Below are 19,891 nucleotides of genomic sequence, written 5' to 3'. Positions count from 1 at the left end.
AGTCCTTTCCCTAGTCCGAAATTGTGTTTCCTCTCTGATCATTTCGCCATCGACGGGACGTTAAACCTTAATTTTCCTGCCCTCCTCCTTCAAATGATCTTATTTGCTTACGCATACAGGTCTACAACGTCATACGAGGACTGCGCAATATATCCTGACATGTGGTCTTATGGTCACACGTTAAAATACTCCTTACCCTTTACTTCTGTTGAAAGATATACTGAAACGATTCGCTTTTCGCTGGTCTGCACACTCCATTTAACAAATGAATGCGGTCGTGTGGAAAAACAAATACTGTGATCCGTGCCGTGAAAGAGTTGGCGTTGCTCCAACGTCTTTATCAGGATGAATGACCTGCGGTAGAAGTGAATGCGTAAGAGGGGTTCTCCATTCTTTATTCAAGGCGCGGTGCAGCCGCTGAAGGCGGTAGACCGATACAGAACGTTATTCCTTATAAATCCAGCGAGACGTATTTGTGATTTTTTTTTTGTGCTAGTACCACCCTACATGAGCTCATTATGTTCTCTCTTTAATCCTTTCCTTTACGAACTTGATCATCTCTGTAGGTATTTATCCACTATAGCGTTCATCAAAGGTTGTTACTCGCCCTAGTATGAGCGGAAAAAATTGGTCGATATATATCTATAGTTTATCCTTCCCAGGACTCGAGAATCTCAACAACTTTTGCCTGTCATCAATATCGATACTGTCAACGATATGGGTTCTGGAAATTCCAAGAACGTATGAAAATCTCTGCAGTAGTTCTTCAGACTAACTAGGACACATTAAAGGACTCGACCGCGGGACTTCAGTTTATATATGTAGAGGGACAAGATTTTTATTTACTTACTAAAATAGAACTACAACTTACATTTTATGTTTTCAAACAGTCATATTCGTTTATTATTCTTTTTACGGATGTTAAATGCAGTGTATTTTCAAATGAGGAAACAGTTTCACAAGTTTCAGACTTTTTAACTTTAAACTTGCTGTGAAACCAGTCATGATTATAGTTATGACAGCGGGAAGTATCCTATAGGTTCTTACGAGTGATTTTTCGAGTGTCAACATAAACGATCTTTTGATTGCATGATGTAGAAGTGTACAGTTTTACATAGCCAAAGGACTATACACCTCAGTAAGTGACATAAATTTGAACTTGATATGCGAAACCAATCCATAGAAGAAGGGTCTTAAAGTACAGAGAGACCAACAGATGGATAAAAATGACAAAAATATTTTTTCGTGTTATACCATTGAAAATTAACAGCGTGCGGATTTTTTCCTTTCCTTTTTACTGTGACACCTTCTTTCTTGCGAATTTCATGATTCTGTGTCAAACAGAAGGCACCCTATAAGTTCTGATGAATGAGTTTTGAGTGACTGAATATATGACGTCAATAGTCGTATCTTTTGATTGAAGTGACTTAGAAGCTTAAAATGTTTACACCCCCAAGGGATCATAGACATTAATATTCAGTTTAAATTTGAACTTGACGCGTGTACCCGTTCTTGAGAAAAATGGTTCTTAACAGTCGGAGAGTCAGACAGAAATACGGACCGCTAAGTGGATTGAAGCACGTAACCATAAAAAAAACATATCTCCGTTTTTCCGAACGCGTGTTATCTATTATCTGTGGTGGGTTACCTATCATATACGAAGGAAGTACAATACGACTAAAAATTTTGACTTGCGGGTGTCGCAAAGTTCAGAATTGGCGGCCCTTTAATGTTAACGCCATCAGTCTGAGTGGTAAATATCTGAAGAAGGTGAAATTTCTACAAAATGAAGAAGATCTATGTGGATCTATGTATAGAGTATGTCGCCAGAAGACCTGAGGAGACAACTGACTGACATAATACATATACTCAGAGAGCAGCTCGCAAGAAGCAGGTTAGAAAGATCCGCCCGAATTTCACCTCTTGTAATGTTTTCTAGTCGACTACGAGCTCCAACGTATTTCTGCTAGAAAACTCATTTGATCTATGCGGTAAAATCGTAGAACGCCGCCGCCTAAGAGGACAAGCAACTCTGAGACTTTTCTCATTCCCTCAGCAGACGTGCAACGTTACACATCTGAATCGAAACTGTACGTTTCCAGACGGTGGCTTCTGTTCCGAATATACTCGCTCCTATCCACTAGTTCTAGAAGTCTCTAGCGGGAATTTTTTATCATCCTGCGTGTCATTTGCTACACTCGCACAGAATGTTATAGACACGTGTCTTGTGCAACTCTCAATCGTCGTTGGACGACCGCAGAGGTGCCGAGATTTTTTATGGACGCCGAAGGAAAACTTAAGACTTTCTGTTTGAAGTACTGTGCTTATTTTCGTGGAAACACTTCCAATATATCGGAGGTGTGGTTGCGCCATCACACGTAAACTTTCTGGCTGAAAGCTCGTATCCCAGCGAGCATAATGGAAGGAACTTTTCCCAGCGGGCAACATCAAAGTTAATAGTCTATCGGGAGTTCAGTTTAATTCCCTCTCTAGTATCAGGCTATGAGAAGACACTGACTACGTCCCGTGCACCCGCATTTTTCCTAAAGGGGTCGGTAACCCCTCAGACACTGAAGCATCACGGGTTTGCATAGATTCAAGGCGTTGCCTTCCCAGACTGCATCGATCACGAGAAGGACGACCGACGACAGGGCAAGCGCCACCAGAGGTCCTCCGTGTCAGTGACCTATTTCCTCCGCAGTGTCATATGTATGTAACATGGTCCGCACGAATTTCTTCACTCCCCGGCTATAAAGAGCGGCGAGCAACCAACAGGTCGACAGTTCAGCTCTTATCAGTTCGTACGCTGGCTGTTAGCAGCCCATCATTCACAGCTCAGTGGGAAGCCACCGCAACGGCACCTTCGGCTTCCCAGCGATATCCTGAGACGTGCTTGTTGGCCAACCACGCCGATCGCTCCTCTGTCGTTGAAGATTATCAGTGTCACAGTCTTCGTATCCCATTTCGTTTATTCACTATGCGATCCAGGTGTATGCCTGTTAGTGTCTTAGAAGTTGTATTATTTTTTACAGAACGTTTTCCCTTTGTTATTAAATCTCTCTATTGTGGAAATAATAAACCGTTGTTTTTGTTTACGTCTGTCTTCTTATTTCCTGTCAAGCATCTCCCAGAGGGACCATTCATGTGTATGGAAGTGACAATGTTAATGCATAATTTTCTAGAGACTAATAAGCTTCCGGAATCAGCAAGGTTTTAGAAAGCATTGCATATGAAATTCTGCAAACTATGGATTAAGGGCAACACCATATTTCTAGATTTCCGAAAAGCATTTGACACGGAGCCCCATCGTAGGCTGTTAATGAAGGAACGAGCACATCGAATGAGTCCATAGATATTTGAGTGGCTCGAAGCTTTTTAAATATTAGATGCAAGTATGTTGTCCCCTTCGGCGAGTGTTCATCAGAGGCAAGGAGTGTCCCAGGGGAGTGACGTAGTACCGCAGCTGTTCTCTGTACACATAAATGGTCTGGCGGGCAGGGTGGGCAGTAATCTGCGGTTCTTATCTAATATTGCCGTGGTGTACAATAAGGTATCGAAGTTGAGTTACAAGGCGACTTAGACAAAATTTACAGTTGGTGTGATGAAAGGCACCTAGCCCTAAATGTTGAAAAATGTAAGTTGAGAAGGACGAGTAGCAAAATCAAACCTGTAATGTTTGGCTACAGTATTACTAATGTCCTGTTTGACACAGTCACGTCGTTTAAATATTTAGGCGAAGAGTTTCAAAGTGATATGATATGGAACAAGGATGTGACAGCTCTGGTAGGGAAGGCGAACGATGAACTTCGGTGTATTGGGAGAATTTTAGGAAAGAATGGTTCATCTGTAAAGAAGACTGCATATTGGATGTTGGGGCGACCTGTTCTTGAGTACTGCTCGAGTGTTTGTGATCTGTATACCAATTCGGCTTGAAGGAAGACATCGAAGCAATTAAGAGGCGCACTGCTAGATTTGTTACCGGTAGGTACGAAGAACACACAGGTTTATGGCCATGCTTCGGGGACTTAAATGGGAACCCTGTAGGGGAGGTGACGTTCTTTTCGAGAAACATAATTGAGAAAATTTACATAACCGGTATTTGAAGCTGATTGCCGGAAGATTCTACCACCGCCAATGACAATGAAGGTAAAATACGAGTAATTAGGCTCACACGGAGGCATAAAGACAGTCGTTATTCCCTCGCTCTATTTGCGTGTGCGACAAGAAAGGAATGACGGGTTGTGGTACAGGGTAGCCTCCGCCACCCAGAGTGTGGTATCTTGCTTACTATCTGTGTAGATGTAGATCTCAACACCAACAACAAAGTAATTTATAAACTATAAAAGGACAATGAACTCTAAAATGTAAATTAACAGGGGAATATTTAAACGAAGGTAGCCTTCACTGCCAGTTGCAGAATCACAGAAATTACATATAGAATTAGTACTGAAATGGGACTACACAAGCTGAACTGAGAACATATCGGAGAGAGAAATAACGGGAAACAGGTTTGGTAAACAAATTATGTGCAGACTCAGATGAAGCTTATCGCCTGGCTGACGCTGCTACATTCTCGTTGCATCGTGAAATGCTCGCGATCGCTGAATGACCGAAAAGGCGATAGAGCCGTAGCGACATTACTAAATTCTGTAGAGTGTAATGACCACTTAAACATACTAAATTCTGTCGAATGTAATGACCAGTTAAACTTTACTCGAATATAGCGGTGAGTACCTATAGCAAAGCCGCAGTTGCGAGCGCGACAGCAGATGCTGTTCCTCCCTAGAAGATCTTGTAGAATAGGTAGTGTTGTGGCGGTGAGTGGTTTTTGTTAACTGACCGATACTCTATTCTGGTATACAGACGCCTTCAGAAAATAAGGGTACCAACCAGCTGGGCGGGCCAACGGTTAGTTCTGATCTGTTGGCCCACAGAAATTGACCGCTTCGTTTCTGCCCCAGGAGTGTCCTGTCCTGGCGCCGTTAGAGTCGTCAGAACGGCGGGCTCTCTGTGTCCCTGTGATTCTCGCTACCAAGAAGGTGCTCTTTCCGAAATTTAATATTTTCAATCACGAAATTCGCCAAAAAGCTTCGTTTTAAGGTTTCACAGTACAAGTAATACAAAACATCTGTAACTTGTTATATTGTAACTATGTCGGATAAAAATATATATTAAACCATTCATCATCCACGGAAAGCGTACTAGACGAACACGACTGCAGGCAAACATAAAATGGAAGTTACAGACGTGTTTTAGTACAGGGTGACAATTATTGAACTGTGTGAAACAAAATCGTCATGACTGCTCAACGGTTTGCATTACGACGTTTACACTGTACGACTGGCCGCGGGGCATGATGGGATTTAGTATGCGCAAGTATAGTTTGGTTTAGCTACGAAGCCCGTTTCATTTGGAGCGGTTCGTCAATGAGCAACATTGGCGCATTTGGGGGACTGAGAATCCAAATTTCACGATCGAGAAGTCTCTTCACCCTCAACTGGTGACTGTGTGCTGGGCGATGTCCAGTCACGGAATAATCGCTGTGATATTCCTTGATGGCAAGGTGACTACCGAAAAGCACGTGAAGGTTTTGGAAAATGATTTCATCCCCATTATCTAAAGTGACCCTGATTTCGATAACACGTGGTTCACGCAAAACAGAGCTCGACCACATGGAAGCAGGAGAGTGATTGATGAACTGGGGGAGCACTTTGGGGACCGCATTCTCGTTCTGGGGTAGACAGAGACAACTGCCATGGACATCGATTGGGTCCTCATATTTTCCGGATCCTAACACACGCCACCCCTTTTTATGGGGCTACATTAAAGACCATGTGCACAGATGTGAACTGAAAACAGCCATTCAGGAGGTCATCGACAGCACCGATATTCCGACACTTCATGCGGGTCATGCAGTATTTCGCTATTCGTCTACGCCACATCATCGCCAATGATGACAGGCATATCAAACATGTCATAACGTAAATATCAGTAGTGACGTTTACATGTTGAATAATGTGTGCTCTCGCCATAGTTTGTAGCTAATGTACTTTTTTTTCTATATAGCTCAATAATTGTCACACATGTAAGTAAATAAATTTTTTTATATCTTCTCTTTCTACATATGTAAACTAAACTCCGCTGCTCGTTTCTTTTTGTATGTCCGAGCCATTCTGAGGAACTATCGAAGAATTGTTGCTATGGACTTGGAATTTTCGGGTCATATATCTGCCAGTATCGATATCAATACAGCCAAAAATCGTTGAGATTCTGGATTCTCAGGATGAATTAACTATACCGGTTGTTTCAGAAACAGGTATAGAATCTTTGCCGGATGATAGGCAGGATATAGGCAATCATTTTATGTTTACAAGGGGTCGTTGATGCATATTTACGACGGTACGCGACCTCAAAAAGTCATCGGTTCCTCTAGCGGTCCGATAACCGGCCGTAAGTATCCGTGAGTCTGAGTGCCGGTAGTCATTTTTTCATCGGTACCTGCGCCCTAACGAGGAATCTCTGTACTAGTTCCCTTTGTCCTGATTCCGTGCTTTGAACTTAAAAAGAACTGTCGTTTGTGTACCTCGCTTCCACTTCAACGGCCGGCCGCGGTGGTCGAGCAATTGTAGGTGCGTCAGTCCGGAACCACGGGACTGCTACGGTCGCAAGCTCGAATCCTGCCTCGGGCACGGATGTCAGTGAAGTCCTTAGGTTAGTTGGCTTTAAGTAGTTCTACGTCTAGGGGACTGATGACCACAGATGTTAAGTCCCATAGTGCTCAGAGCCATTTGAACCATTTTTGAACCACCTCAACGTAATGCTTAATCAAGTGCTGTACCAAATGTAAGGTAATGTATTAAGGAACACTGATATGCACTTGCAGATGTAAAGACATGCACTTGGCCTTTGGTTCTGCAGAACGTTTCGATGGAGTACGGTGATGCTGCAGGAAGACGGAGTACGGCGTTTGTACGCAGGTCATTATCCAAACTGACGAAAACAAAATTACAGAACATTTGCTGCTGTTTATCGTCGTCGCTGTGAAAGTGGATCATTAGAGAGAGATCTCAACGGTCAACGTCGCCCATGGAGTGAACGCAAACCAGGTTTCGATGAACGAGTACTGCAAATATTCGAAACAAGTCAATCAGATAACGTACGCTCCGTTGCTCATGCTCTAAATCCTAGTTCTAGCAGTGTTTTGAGAACTCTCCATCGTGATTATCGTCGTTCCTATAAGCTGGGTGAGTTGCAAGACCTTCTGACAGCTAATTTTCCAATTCGTAACGACTTTTCCATAAGATTTTTACAACAAAGAACGCTAAATCCCGACTTCGTAAACATTGTACTGTCGACTGATGAATCGAATTGCACCCACGAAGGGATGTTCAACAGTAGCAACTCCAATGTGCGGTCTCGTGAAAATTCTCGAGGTATGGCTGTTCACTACTTTCAGAAACGATTTTAAGTTAATGTTCGGGCTGGAATCACTCACAACCAAGCAGTGGGGCTTACGTTCTTCCACACCGTTTAACTTGTCATGTTTAGCGCTTAATTCCCGGTCTTCTCAAAGGTGTGCCATTTCAAATGAGAAGACAAATATCCTTACAGCATGATGAGAAACCTTCCCTTTTACAAACCAAGTGAGAAGATTCTTGTATAGACAATACCCTGAATGCTGGGTTGGACGTAATGGACGTGTTTACTCGGTTGCAAGATTCCAAGATCACATACCACTTGACTTTGGAGCCACGTGAAGGCTCTTGTATATCAAATTCCTGTAATCACTGTGAAAGAACACAGAGCTCGAATTGCTTTTGCAGCAGGAGACATACGAAGTCAACCCAATGAAACATTGCCCAATGTCCACCGTTCCAATGCTCGACGGACTGAGTTATGCCATCAAGTCAGAGGTGCACGCTTCTAGTATCCACTGCAATAATCACAATGTGCTGTGATGTTTCCTCCAGGCAAAGACACTGCGCTGTAGCGATGTCTAGCGCACTAACAATGAGTCGGAAATCTCATATTCATATATTTCAAATCCAGAATGAGATTTTCACTCTGCAGTGGAGTGTGCGCTTTTATGAAACTTCCTGGCAGATTAAAACTGTGTGCCGGATCGAGACTCGAACTCGGGACCAGTTTTAATCTGCCAGGAAGTTTCATAGCGGCGCACACTCCGCTACAGAGTGAAAATATCATTCTGCAAACATCCCCTAGGCTGTGGCTAAGCCATGTCTCCGCAGTATCCTTTCTTTCAGGAATGCTAGTTCTTCAAGGTTCGCAAGACAGCTTCTGTAAAGTTTGGAAGGTAGGAGACGAGGTACTGGTAGAAGTAAAGTTGTGAGGAGGGGGCGTGAGTCGTGTTGGGGTAGCTCAGTTGGTACAGCACTTGCCCTCGAAAGACAAAGGTCCCGAGTTCGAATCTCGGTCCGGCACACAGTTTTAATCCGCCTGAAAGTTTCATATATTTAAAATTATTGCCTATATTCAATCGAAAATCCCGCTATTTTGAAGCACCAGGTGTATATACATAATTACGTTTGTGCGGAATCCTCGGAGCATCTGTCTTACATTCACTTGACCAGTTTTTCCTCATCTCTTTTGTTTCTATTTGAATGCTTCTTATAAATGTTATATTCTCTTGTATAGAGCTTAGATGTAGCAAAAGCTGTCGGAGACTGTCTAGTTCACGGGTCCAACGATGAAAAGATAATAGATCTATCACCAAAAAATTTTAGAGAAAAGAGAAGAGTCACATTACGTATTGCCGTGTTAAACAAAAGTTGACTGCCAATTATCCCCAGTGCCCTAAGCGCGGATCTGTTGTATCTGGGTCTAACACTCATTGTGTCTGAAGGTGCAATCTTTTGATACATGTTCTGAAAGTCTTACCCGCCACCAGCTTCATTTTGTACGTGTGGTGTGACGCGTCTTTTCCTGCCACTTTGCAGTGCCACCCGAGAAGGATCTGGAGGTTGTGCAGACGAGGCACAAGGAGGGCGCCGTCAACGTCAGCTGCCGCGCAGAGGGCGTCTTCCCCGAGCCGTCCCTCACCATCACACACGACAGGTAAGGCCGCCGCCGCCGCCGCCGCCGCCGCCGCCGCCACAGCAGCCAGTGCCTCTCTGCCTGCTCCCTGTGACTAAGTCTCGGTCGGGGGAGCCTTGCGTGGTTTGGAAAGACGTTCCTGCTGTCTAACACTTGTATGTGCTAACCACAGTTATAACCACTAACCACAGCCTTCGTTGTTTGAAGCACTGAACTGCCGTGCGTAAAACAAGCTTCATTCCATTGCTTGCTTTATAACTTTATAAGTGAGTTAATATCTTAAATATGTACCGTCTACCATGTAAAAGCTTTGTGGTTAAAGACACAAGACACTAATTATGTTGATTTTATTAGTTCCAGATTATTCACCCATAGACCAATGGTAAAGTTAAACCAAAACCTGTATCGTACAATGCTATACATTTCGACAGGTAGTTTAAAAAAGGACTTTAAAAATTTAAAAATTCATATAAATTTATTGAAAGAAGACATAGAGCTGAGTTTAATGATATTTTGCAGGGAACACATCAAGCTTTCTTAACCTTAAATTAAAGATGTTATAAGTGGCTTCCGCACACATTTTATTAGATGTCAATTTCTTCCTAAACTCGCTGTAGCATTGCAGGTGTAACTTGCTCAATGGTAGCGAAAATTATTTCTCTAAGTGCAGGGAGAGAATCAGGCACAGGAGGCACAAACACGATATCCTTGAAGAAACCCAATTTAAAAAAATCGAGTAGTGTCAGGTCTGGGGTACGTGGAGACCATGCAATTGGCACATCACTGCCAATACACTGACCTGGAAAGCGATCACTGAGAAAATCTCGGACGTCATCCAGGTAGTGCGGTGGTGCACCATCTTTTATTATGTAAAATTTCGTTGTTGGTCATCCTCATCGAACTGTGATGTCAAAAATCGTTTAAAATTTCCATGTACGCTATCTCGTTGATGAGTCTCTCACGGAAAAAAAAATGGAGCTGTATACTTTGTTCTTGCTCAATGAACAAAAACGTTCTGTTTAGAGCTATCACGAACATGTTGCAATGTTTCATGTGGATTATGACTGCCCCAAATCCTACAGTTTGGGTGTGTTAACCTTACCACTTAAGTGAAAAGAAGTCTAGTCAGAAAGGACGATTTTGTCCATGCAATGTTCATCCTCATGTAATCGATTTAACATACCTGCACAAAAGTTCTTGAGAGCAATTTTATTATTGTCTTTTATTGCTCGTATGAACGCCAATCAGTTCGGTTTAAAATGCAAACGGTTTCTCAACAAAAAACAGTCGTATGTGGCATCTGCAGTTCGCGAAATGTACGCCGGTTTGATTGTTGACAAAGCGTTGTTTCACTCTTTCAGCGACGTCGTCAGATGTTCTTGGACGACCTGGTGATTTCCCATGTCTTACCGAACACCCTGTTTCTACAAAACATTTATGATGCTCGTAAATTTAGGTCCTCTAGGAGGATCATTAGCGTACTCGTTACGGAAATTACGCTGAACTGTTGTCGCCAACTTCGACTCCTCAAACCAAAACACACAGCTAGCACCCTTGGCAATAATCATTAACCTAACTGCGCAACTACTGCTAGCTCTCTAAGGTGCGATTCTGCACTAGTGAACTACGTGAAACAAAACTTGATGTATTTCCCTACAAACTGGCACTACAATCACCTCTGTAGGTACTATGAATTAATTTATGTGAATGTTCAAAGTTGTACAGTTCTTTTTGAAAGACCCACTACGTATCTTCAGTGGTACATGTGGTACTATCCACAAAATGGGTTGAAGACAGAGTTAGTACTGAAGCAATAATCCAGTAGTAGAGAAAGAAATGCAATACCCTCAAGGATAAGGTCATTGTATTGACAGGTGTGGTTACAGTTCATCACAGTAGGAGTACACGAACAATAAAAAATTCAGACCAAACAAAGACACATGTCACAGTGAAAGGTACCCACATAATCGCATCAACTCACAGTGTACTCGACCTCTGGCAGCAATGAGGGCGTGTCTTCTCCCATGAAAACGATCATAAATGTGCCGAATGGCATCCCGAGATAGATTAGTTTAAGAATCCCGTACCTGTTGTTAGAATTCGGCTATAAATCTTCCAGATCCTGCAGTAGGAGTAAGTTCCCGCTTCATCTTGTCCAATACGTGTTCATTTGGCAAAAGCACTGGCGATCTTGCTGGCTAGGGCACTTGTTCCACACCACAAATAGCACGTTGTGTCGCAACAGTCGTCTGGAAATGTGCATTTTCATTCTGGAAATACTGTCTTCAGGTGTGGGAATATTCCACCAATGCTGAAAGCAGCGCCACACCGCGAAAACACTGATCCCAACATGTGCTGCAGCCTGCAGATTCGTCCATTCTGATTCCGTTCAAAAGGCTGAAGCTGTTCAGCAGCAGCACATACCCATCGTTTTTGCACGATTTTACCCAATGGTGAACGTTGCAAACACTGTTCAATAACGAAAATTTCAAAATTTTGTTTAAAGTTCCTTGAAGTCGTTAAGAGCTCTCGTTCTCAGACAGGGGATTAAATTAGTCTAGATAAGTGATGTGGGTTACGCTGCATCAAAGATACTTTCCAACTTTAAATACCTGAGTTATTGTGTCAAATTTTTAACGTTATAGTGTATCTCTTAACGAGTTGATTTTGATAGCGTTCCAATTACAAAAACTTTGACAATAATAGTATGAAACACTGGAAATTAGATTTTTAATGCCCTTGGAATCCGTTAGTTATGAGCCTGGAACTGATTTTGTAATATAGATACTTCAACAAACAACCTACTGGTGTTTAAAGCACAGCTAGTTTTCATCCATCTAAATATTCATTGAACAACTGTCCTCCAGAGGTGTTTCCTCTTCTCCGTAGAGGGCTACAAAAGAAATTCTTGTATTGTATTTTCCGGCCTCGCTACCGGCTTCTTAACGAGTTCTCATCATCTCCACTGTTTAGTGACAAAATTATTTTTCGAAGCGTTTGCTGATCTGTTCTGAAGTCTCTTCTCCAGGGTATTGTCTTTTTACTTTGCTCCCGATTCTTTCCTCAGAGACTCACACTTATTTAAAAGTAGCTAGACGTGTCGGCCCTTTCATACTGGCTGTTTAGTGTACGCCGTTGGCCACTAGCATAACGCGTCTGTAAGCGAGCTTTATTTACACCACTCCTATAGTATGGCTGGCTTACCTACACCTATTCTCACGTAAATTCTTTACTTGTGTTAACTTCGGGAAGAGTATTTTCACAATTAATTTTATTTTGCGAATATTTTTAATCGCGTATTTTACGGTTTAATCTTTACCATGTTCACACTATTGCGATGTTATGTGTTGCCTTCAGGTGTAATAATCACAGTTCGTTCAGTTCTGTTTTGACGCATTACTAAATAACGTACTCAAGTGCGTGTATATACCCATAGAAGTGATGCTGATGATAAAAATCAATTTTTTTCGGTATATTATCCCCCGTTTTATTTGTCTTTAATCAGATGACCTAATAATGACTCCTTAAGAAGTAGAGAGAGATAATGACACAACTTTTGTGACGTGAGTCTGAAAACTGAAATAAAAAATATGATCCTCAACACGCTGACTGTGTTCCACCACTGCAGTTTACTGATGGATAAGAATTGCGCTGTCGACTTGGCGACGAACGGCAGTTTTGCTATGTCATCAATGCTGTGCAAGCTTCAGATGCTCTATGTAGCCGTGAGTGCAGTATATCGGAGCTAAGTGAATTCGAACGTGGGCAAATTTTTGTTGCCTGTGTGGTGGGTGCTTCCGTAGTAAAGATAGACGATGTGTTTGGTGTTTCAAGCGGCATCATATCGAAGATCTGCACCGCATGCAGGAAAAGCGGGAAAACATCATCCACTAAGTTACAACGCCGAGGAAACTGTGTGTTAAGTTATTGTGACAGACGGTCATTGAAGAGGGTACTGGCGAATACTAACGGAACAGCTGCTGCAAAAGTCATTTCAGAAGTAAATGTCGTACTCGCGAACCCTGTCATCGCCACAACAACACGAATGCAGCTCGATAAGCAAGGAATTGCGCCGCACGGGATTAGCAGAGTGGTCTGGGGCGCTGCAGTCATGGACTGTGCGGCTGGTCCCGGCGGAGGTTCGAGTCCTACCTCGGGCATGGGTGTGTGTGTTTGTCCATAGGATAATTTAAGTTAAGTAGCTTAGGGACTGATGACCGCAGCAGTTAAGTCCCATAAGATTTCACACACATTTGAACACTTTTTTTTTTTTTAACAAGGAATTGCAGGGCGAGCTGGAAGTCCAAAACGCCACGTCAGTGACGCAAATGTCTTTAACAGGAAAGTGTGGTGCCGAAATAATAAAACCTGGGTCAGGGGGGCATGGAAGAACTGTTTCCAACTTGTGACCGAACTTACCTCCAAAGAGCAAAACATGGCGTCGGTTCGGTAACGATTTGGACAGCGATATCGCGATAGGCAGTGGACTCCACGTGTACTGCGCAAGGCTGTATTACAGCCGAGGATTATGTGATCATTTTGCTTGCTAGGTCCGTACCATTGTACGTTTGTTCCCCAATGTGATGTCATGTTGCAATACGACAGAGTCCCTGTACGCACAGTTAAGACCATCCGGGATTGGTTTTGTGTGGATGAATAATCGTACCACCTCCGGTCGCCACACTCAGAGTATCCCAGTGTCATAGAGCATTTATGTTCTACTTCTAAGTGATACATGCGAGATCGCTACCATCTCCATCATCGTTATCTGAACTTGACATTATTTTCAAGACGAATGATGGAAGAGGCCCTTGAACTTCATGACGGGCTTGTAATAGCCGGTACAGAAACTGTTCAGAATGGAAACGGACATCATATACCATATTAAGGATGGTAATGGGTTACGTTTCCTGTGTTTTTATGTTTTTACCAACCTCCTGTGTTTACGTTCTGCATGAGCCCTATGGATTTATTTTGGACTGTCTTTCAATGTCTCTGACGTACCTTCCCAAATGTCACTGAAACCGTCAAAAAATACATACTATTAGCAAAGTTTTTAATTTTGAATGACAGGAGCAAACTACATAATGTGATATCTCTGAAGTGTCATACGATTTTTGCCATGATACTCGCGAAAAGACAGTACTGAGAGGGCAGGGACGTGCTCGTGATGGAGGGACAGCGAGCGACCTGTGGTCGCATTTTACCAATTTCATCGCACAAAATTTTCAAACCGCTTGCATAATAATAATAATAATAATAATAATAATAATAATAATAATAATAATAATAATAATAATAATAATAATAATAATACTTGTATGTTTAACTTTGAGGTAAAAATTATAAAGTACAGTTCTACTGACAGTCAAACAGCAGTTAGGGACCGCACTCTGCTATTGGATTGAGAACGACATGAATTTTTGGGGATGCAGTTACTCTGAGAACCCACTGATGTGCTTGTACGTTTGTCGCAGTACCGTACCTATAAACCTAACACTCGTCAACCATGTCCGGCCGCGGTCTTCTCGCGGTTCTAGGCGCTCAGTCCATAACCGCGGGACTGCTACCGTCGCAGGTTCGAATCCTGCCTCGGGCATGGATGTGTGTGATGTCCTTAGGTTAGTTAGGTTTAATTAGTTCTAAGTTCTAGGGGGTTGATGACCACAGATTTTAAAGCCCATAGTGCTCAGAGCCATTGGAATTTGAATCAACCATGCCAATATTTTGTTGTAATTTTCATTATCACCAACTTGTTCAATAAATCCCTAGCAAACGTTCACTTCGATGGTTCTTCAGTTATTCGCTCATCAGACGAGAAGGAAATTGCACTACAGCTCAATACACGTTCTATTTTGAGATTAAATTCTCACGATACCTGCCAGCTATGATTCTGACATCTTCTTCAAATTGCGTGGCAGGTATACAATGTACATCACCCGTCACATCTTTCATTTTATGCCACGACGTGGTATCTAAGACCTTATCTCTGTGAACGATCTTCAACTGAACCGTTGCCACAATTATTAAACCTGCGTCATGGTAAATTATGATCTCTGTAAACCTGCTCCATACGTTCAGACATTGCCGTAAAGCTTTCTCAATTTTCACGGCCAAATTCTACGTTTTGTTGTTATTGCGTAAATCATGAGCAGAAAAATTCGCCACAAACACCGCTCCGTATTCCTCGTAAATAAAAGTAGCTCGGAAACGAAAAGAAATATCAACCATGGGAAACAATACAGCTACTCAAGAGGTTGTGGTAGCATACTTAACGGCATGTCTGTAGGCTGCTTCGTTGCCGCGTAAAAATGAATTTCCTGTAATTTTTGAAAAATTCCATAAGTTTCTGAAATACTGAAATCTGCAGTAGTTCTTGACAGAGGTAGATACACCAGAATGAATATGAGTAATGTGTTGGTAGACAAACATTATCATGTCGTACTCTAGAAGTTAAATCGTATGCATATCAAGAATTACTCTTTTTTCCTGAAGAACATAGTACAAAAGTATTTTTTATACTTGTAGATTGAGATTATTTCTACGTGCATCACAACCACAAAGAGAGTGCAATAGGTTATTTAAACGCTTAAATGAAATAAGGTTATTGGTTTTGAGAACCTTCTAGAGCAAGTCTATAAAATTACATATCGTCAGCTACTTCCGAGGAAGTAGAAAACGTTTTTGGCATAAAATCTCTCCTCATATGCACGAAGTAACTGTCCGAAGAGCAGCTTTAAAAACAGAAAAGTCTGGGTACAGAAACATACGTTCTCTTCTCTAACGGCGTTGCTCTGTTCTAAAACATTGGTAGAACGACAGTTAAGACGGGTGAAAAGGAAGTTATTTACAGGATAAATGTGTACTGCCTTTAGGCTTGCTCAGGGCAAGGAAACATCAATTATCTCACTAAAGTTTGTTGTTGTGTGAAATTCGAGAATCGCCTCGTCGAACATTACTCCTCATAATCTGGCCGCTTTGATAAAAGCCTGGCATTTGAGCTGACCACAATGGAGCGTAAATGAGCAACAGTTTGAGGCTGTTGCGGTGGATCGTGCCGGGTAAGTCACTGTAATCTCGTACAGTGAAACCAGAAATCGGACCATTCCGGCACAAACAGCGCAACACATTCGCCCACCAAAGAGCGGATGGAATAATGGCCATTCAAATTACTTTACTAATGAAATGTCATAACAGATTCCATTAACATTTTTAATGAAGCTTCGCGCAAGATCAATACAGTGTGCCGCAGTCTTTCCTTTGTTTCGTGGGCAATGTTCTTATCGACTTATGATCTGATAGTCTTACAGTTTCAATTCTAAAGTACCTCTCTCCTATATACCAGACCTGAATTGCCCGCAAAAAGGTAAAGTTCCGCGATTCAATCTCGGACGCCTCGTAATATAATCTGTGAGCGTATTTACTGTTTAAAATATCACACAGGATGGATTTCACAAACTTATGTCCAAGGGATAACACTCCAAATTCTTTTGTTTAAAATTTATCAAAACTGAGCCTATTCGTCAGCAGAGAGTTATCCACTGTCCTTATTTGTGGAAAATATACTTATCTTCCTTCTGTTCATAGCTGTTTTTATTATTTCAAGCTGGCGAGTTTCGTGCAGTGTCACCCACCTTCTGATAGTTTCTCGTAGTTACTACGAGGAATAACCTGAAGGTGGAGACACCACTCGAAACAGATCAGTTTTAAAAAACGTAAACAACGATGGACAGGCAGGAAATAAGTATGCTTTTGTTTAAAAATTCTTTATTTGGTGCACTGCACATGATTAATTTAATGCACCACACCTCTGCTGGACGCACGATTTTAAATTTCTGTTTAGTTGTGGAAATATTTATGTACATATTAGCGCTTACTGGTTTCAAGATAAATAATCGGTAATGCTGCTGTCAGAATAATTCAGAGTCAAGTACCGTTACGTATGACAGTGTTGCCACTTTTATTAAATACGTGTCAAAGTACAGACATGGCTGAACTATTTACCTCAACATACAGTGCTTCTGTTTATGCATACATCTAATTTTCTGGAGAATTACTATATTCTATGAGCAAATAAGGTGTAGAACCTTCCAGAAATCACAAATGTTGCATAATGGCAGAAGTCAGGGAACGATTCGGTGACATTCAGCGACTAGAAGACCGCGTTGGACGACGCAGAGCACGGCCATCGTCCTCCTTTCCACCCATCCACCCCTACCCTCCCCCGCCATGGAAAAAAGAGCTCCTCTTGCAGAGAAGATCATAGCTTCACGGATGTCGACTTTCGCATGGTGACGCTGGTGGATCCTCGTCTTCTGGTCGTACTGCCACGCCTTTACGCTCTCTCCGATGCTCAAATAGAGCTATCGACGTACAGGAATAGAGATCTTCCAGTATGTCTTCGCGTTCCTCTATATGGTCCTCAGGACTGTCGATAATACTTAGTGAGAAGAGCATGGACGAAGACGACCATCTTCAACTTCTCAGGTGGTGTCAGAGAAACACAATTCTGTCCAGGAGAAAGTAGCAGCATAAAAATTTTTTCTCACAGGCCAACATTTCGCATAAGTGTAAACTTCCATATTATGGTGGCCTGGATTGTAGATGACAGGACGGTGTTTGTCGTTATAACGTTCATGATTGTTATATGGGAGTTAGAGACCCGCATGCGTGTCATCTATCTTCCTTCTTTTATTCTGATGATAAGTTGACCATACTAGCCTCATCAGACTGAAACGGAAACAAGGTATCCATTGCAATTCAAAAAATGGTTCAAAAGGCTCTAAACACTATGGGACTTAACAGCTGAGGTCATTAGTCCCCTAGAACTTAGAACTACTTAAACCTAACAAACTAAGGACATCACACACATCCATGCCCGAGGCAGAATTCGAGCCGTAGCAGCAGCGCGGTTCGGGACTGAAGCGCCTAGAGCCGCTCGGTCACAGCGGCCGGCTCCATTATAATTGCGTTGGCTTCTGCAGCTAGAGCCAGTCGACATAAAAGTTTTCTGGGTATGGTAGAGCGTCATATTGTATAAAACTAGTGCTGGAGAAAACCAACGTTTCGGCTACGGTTGTAGTGTCCTTCTTCTGGGTCTACGGGTGCAATCTTGCTATGCAGTGCCTTCATATTATGTTATTACTGCTCACTGCGCGTGCCATTACGTCATAATTTTAAAAGATTGTTAATTTCATTGCCTAAGGTGGCATACTGTCGTATAATATTTTTTTTTATAATGCGGGGTGACAGTCCTTATAATGGCGGTACTGACTTTAAAAAATGTATTATGACTGTGGCCCCGCATTATGAAAATATTATTGAGTTCATTGTTTCCAACCATGTGAACCGCCCCAAAGCATAGCACTTGGACCTTCCAAAATTTCTGAAATGACATAAATTCAGCAATCGACTTAGGACGAAGGGATAAACATGACTCCTAGGAAGCTGTAAGACTCGTTTCAGTGGCTCTGATGAGCTGAGGATCGCGTTCCCACACTGGGGAGTGTTGTCGTTCTGTGTACGCTTGCTGCTGCAGACCTAGTCTCACCTGTACGCTTTGCAGAAGGTCTAAAGTAAACACCAACCTGGTAATTAATGAAGCACTTTGCCATACGCCAAACGACGTGAAGTTTATATAAAACTTTCAAAATAACGATGGTTAATAGTCACACAAATCTCAGTCACATGCATGAATAATCCCTCAAATAGTTAAATTACGTTCGAAACTAAATTTCATAATACATTTTCCATTACATGCAACATTCAGATGCTTTACTATGTTTTTGTGAGTACATCATATGCCAACATAAGTTCAATATTTATAAATATTATAGTTGGTTAAACTATATTTGGTTTAACAGCGTAATTTACGTAATGTTTTCAGGTTCCCAAAATTAGGGCAGAATGCTGTGATCTGGAACACATTTCAGATTTTTTGGTCCATCCATCCCCGTGGTAGAAGTTTAAAGTTTTATCTTATTCCATTTTAAAATTCAAGCATTCACTTTATAAGTGCTGCAGGCTTTTTATGAAGTTAATTACTCCAGAAAAGTAAGATTCTTCTAAATGTGTAAATTGTTCTATGGTGCTAGATACTAATATGCGACGGAGTGCTGAAGAGGGATGCCCACATTTTTTATGTGGAAACTCTTAAAGCTTTTCAAATACAATAGGCGTTGTGAACATCCTACATCTTTCTTCGTCGTGGCTAAATATTTGTAGCTTTGTGTCTCTAGAGGGCTCCAAATTGTGGTATATAACTATGTCGGTGCGTGAAAAATAGTTCGTTCACACAAGGAGGACCCTATCCTTGAGCATGACAATGCCACACCACACACTAGCACTGCGATATCCTTAACACTCCGACACCTCGTGTTCACTGTCTTCGATCATCCTCCACATTGTTCCGACTTGGCCTCATCCGATTTCCATCAATTCACAGAACTTAAAGAACACCTTCGAGGATTTCACATAGTGTAGTGACGAAGCGAAGCAAGCAGAGGTGAAGTTGTGGCTCAATCACAACCAAGTCAAACATACTGAAACAAAGCGTGAAAGAGAGAGAGAGAGAGAGAGAGAGAGAGAGAGAGAGAACGTTTGTTGTAAGTATGAGGGAATAAGTAAAAACTACCCTTACTTTCGTCCTTTCACATCTGGAACTGTATGCTAGTAAGGTCTTGGTAGCAAAAGCGTGCACAAAAAGTGACAAGACAGATGCTTTAATGCTAGGGTTCCTATATTCATTTAGTGTTTACAGACAGACATGGTAAAATTAACTCACTTCCACCAAGTCGTGCTGTTAAATATATCTATGAAACCTGTTGGCAGGTGTATT

The 19,891-nt window shown here is 42.0% G+C and overlaps 1 protein-coding gene across 8 annotated transcripts in view; it reads left to right on the top strand.

Moving 5' to 3' along the window:
- The window catches only part of LOC126272688 (hemicentin-1-like), a 1,027,565-nt gene that overhangs the window by 563,723 nt on the left and 443,951 nt on the right, over nt 1-19,891 (top strand). For all 8 annotated transcript variants that reach the window (XM_049975713.1, XM_049975709.1, XM_049975711.1 and 5 more), the window contains exon 3: nt 8,958-9,075. In XM_049975713.1, the coding sequence (XP_049831670.1) occupies nt 8,958-9,075 (118 nt within the window). The remainder of the gene's footprint in view (nt 1-8,957; nt 9,076-19,891) is intronic.

This window comes from Schistocerca gregaria, chromosome 5 (genome assembly GCF_023897955.1).
Source record: "Schistocerca gregaria isolate iqSchGreg1 chromosome 5, iqSchGreg1.2, whole genome shotgun sequence".
Lineage (NCBI taxonomy): Eukaryota > Metazoa > Arthropoda > Insecta > Orthoptera > Acrididae > Schistocerca > Schistocerca gregaria.
Note: the sequence above shows the minus strand (reverse complement) of the source record. Positions and strands in the feature narration are given on the sequence as shown.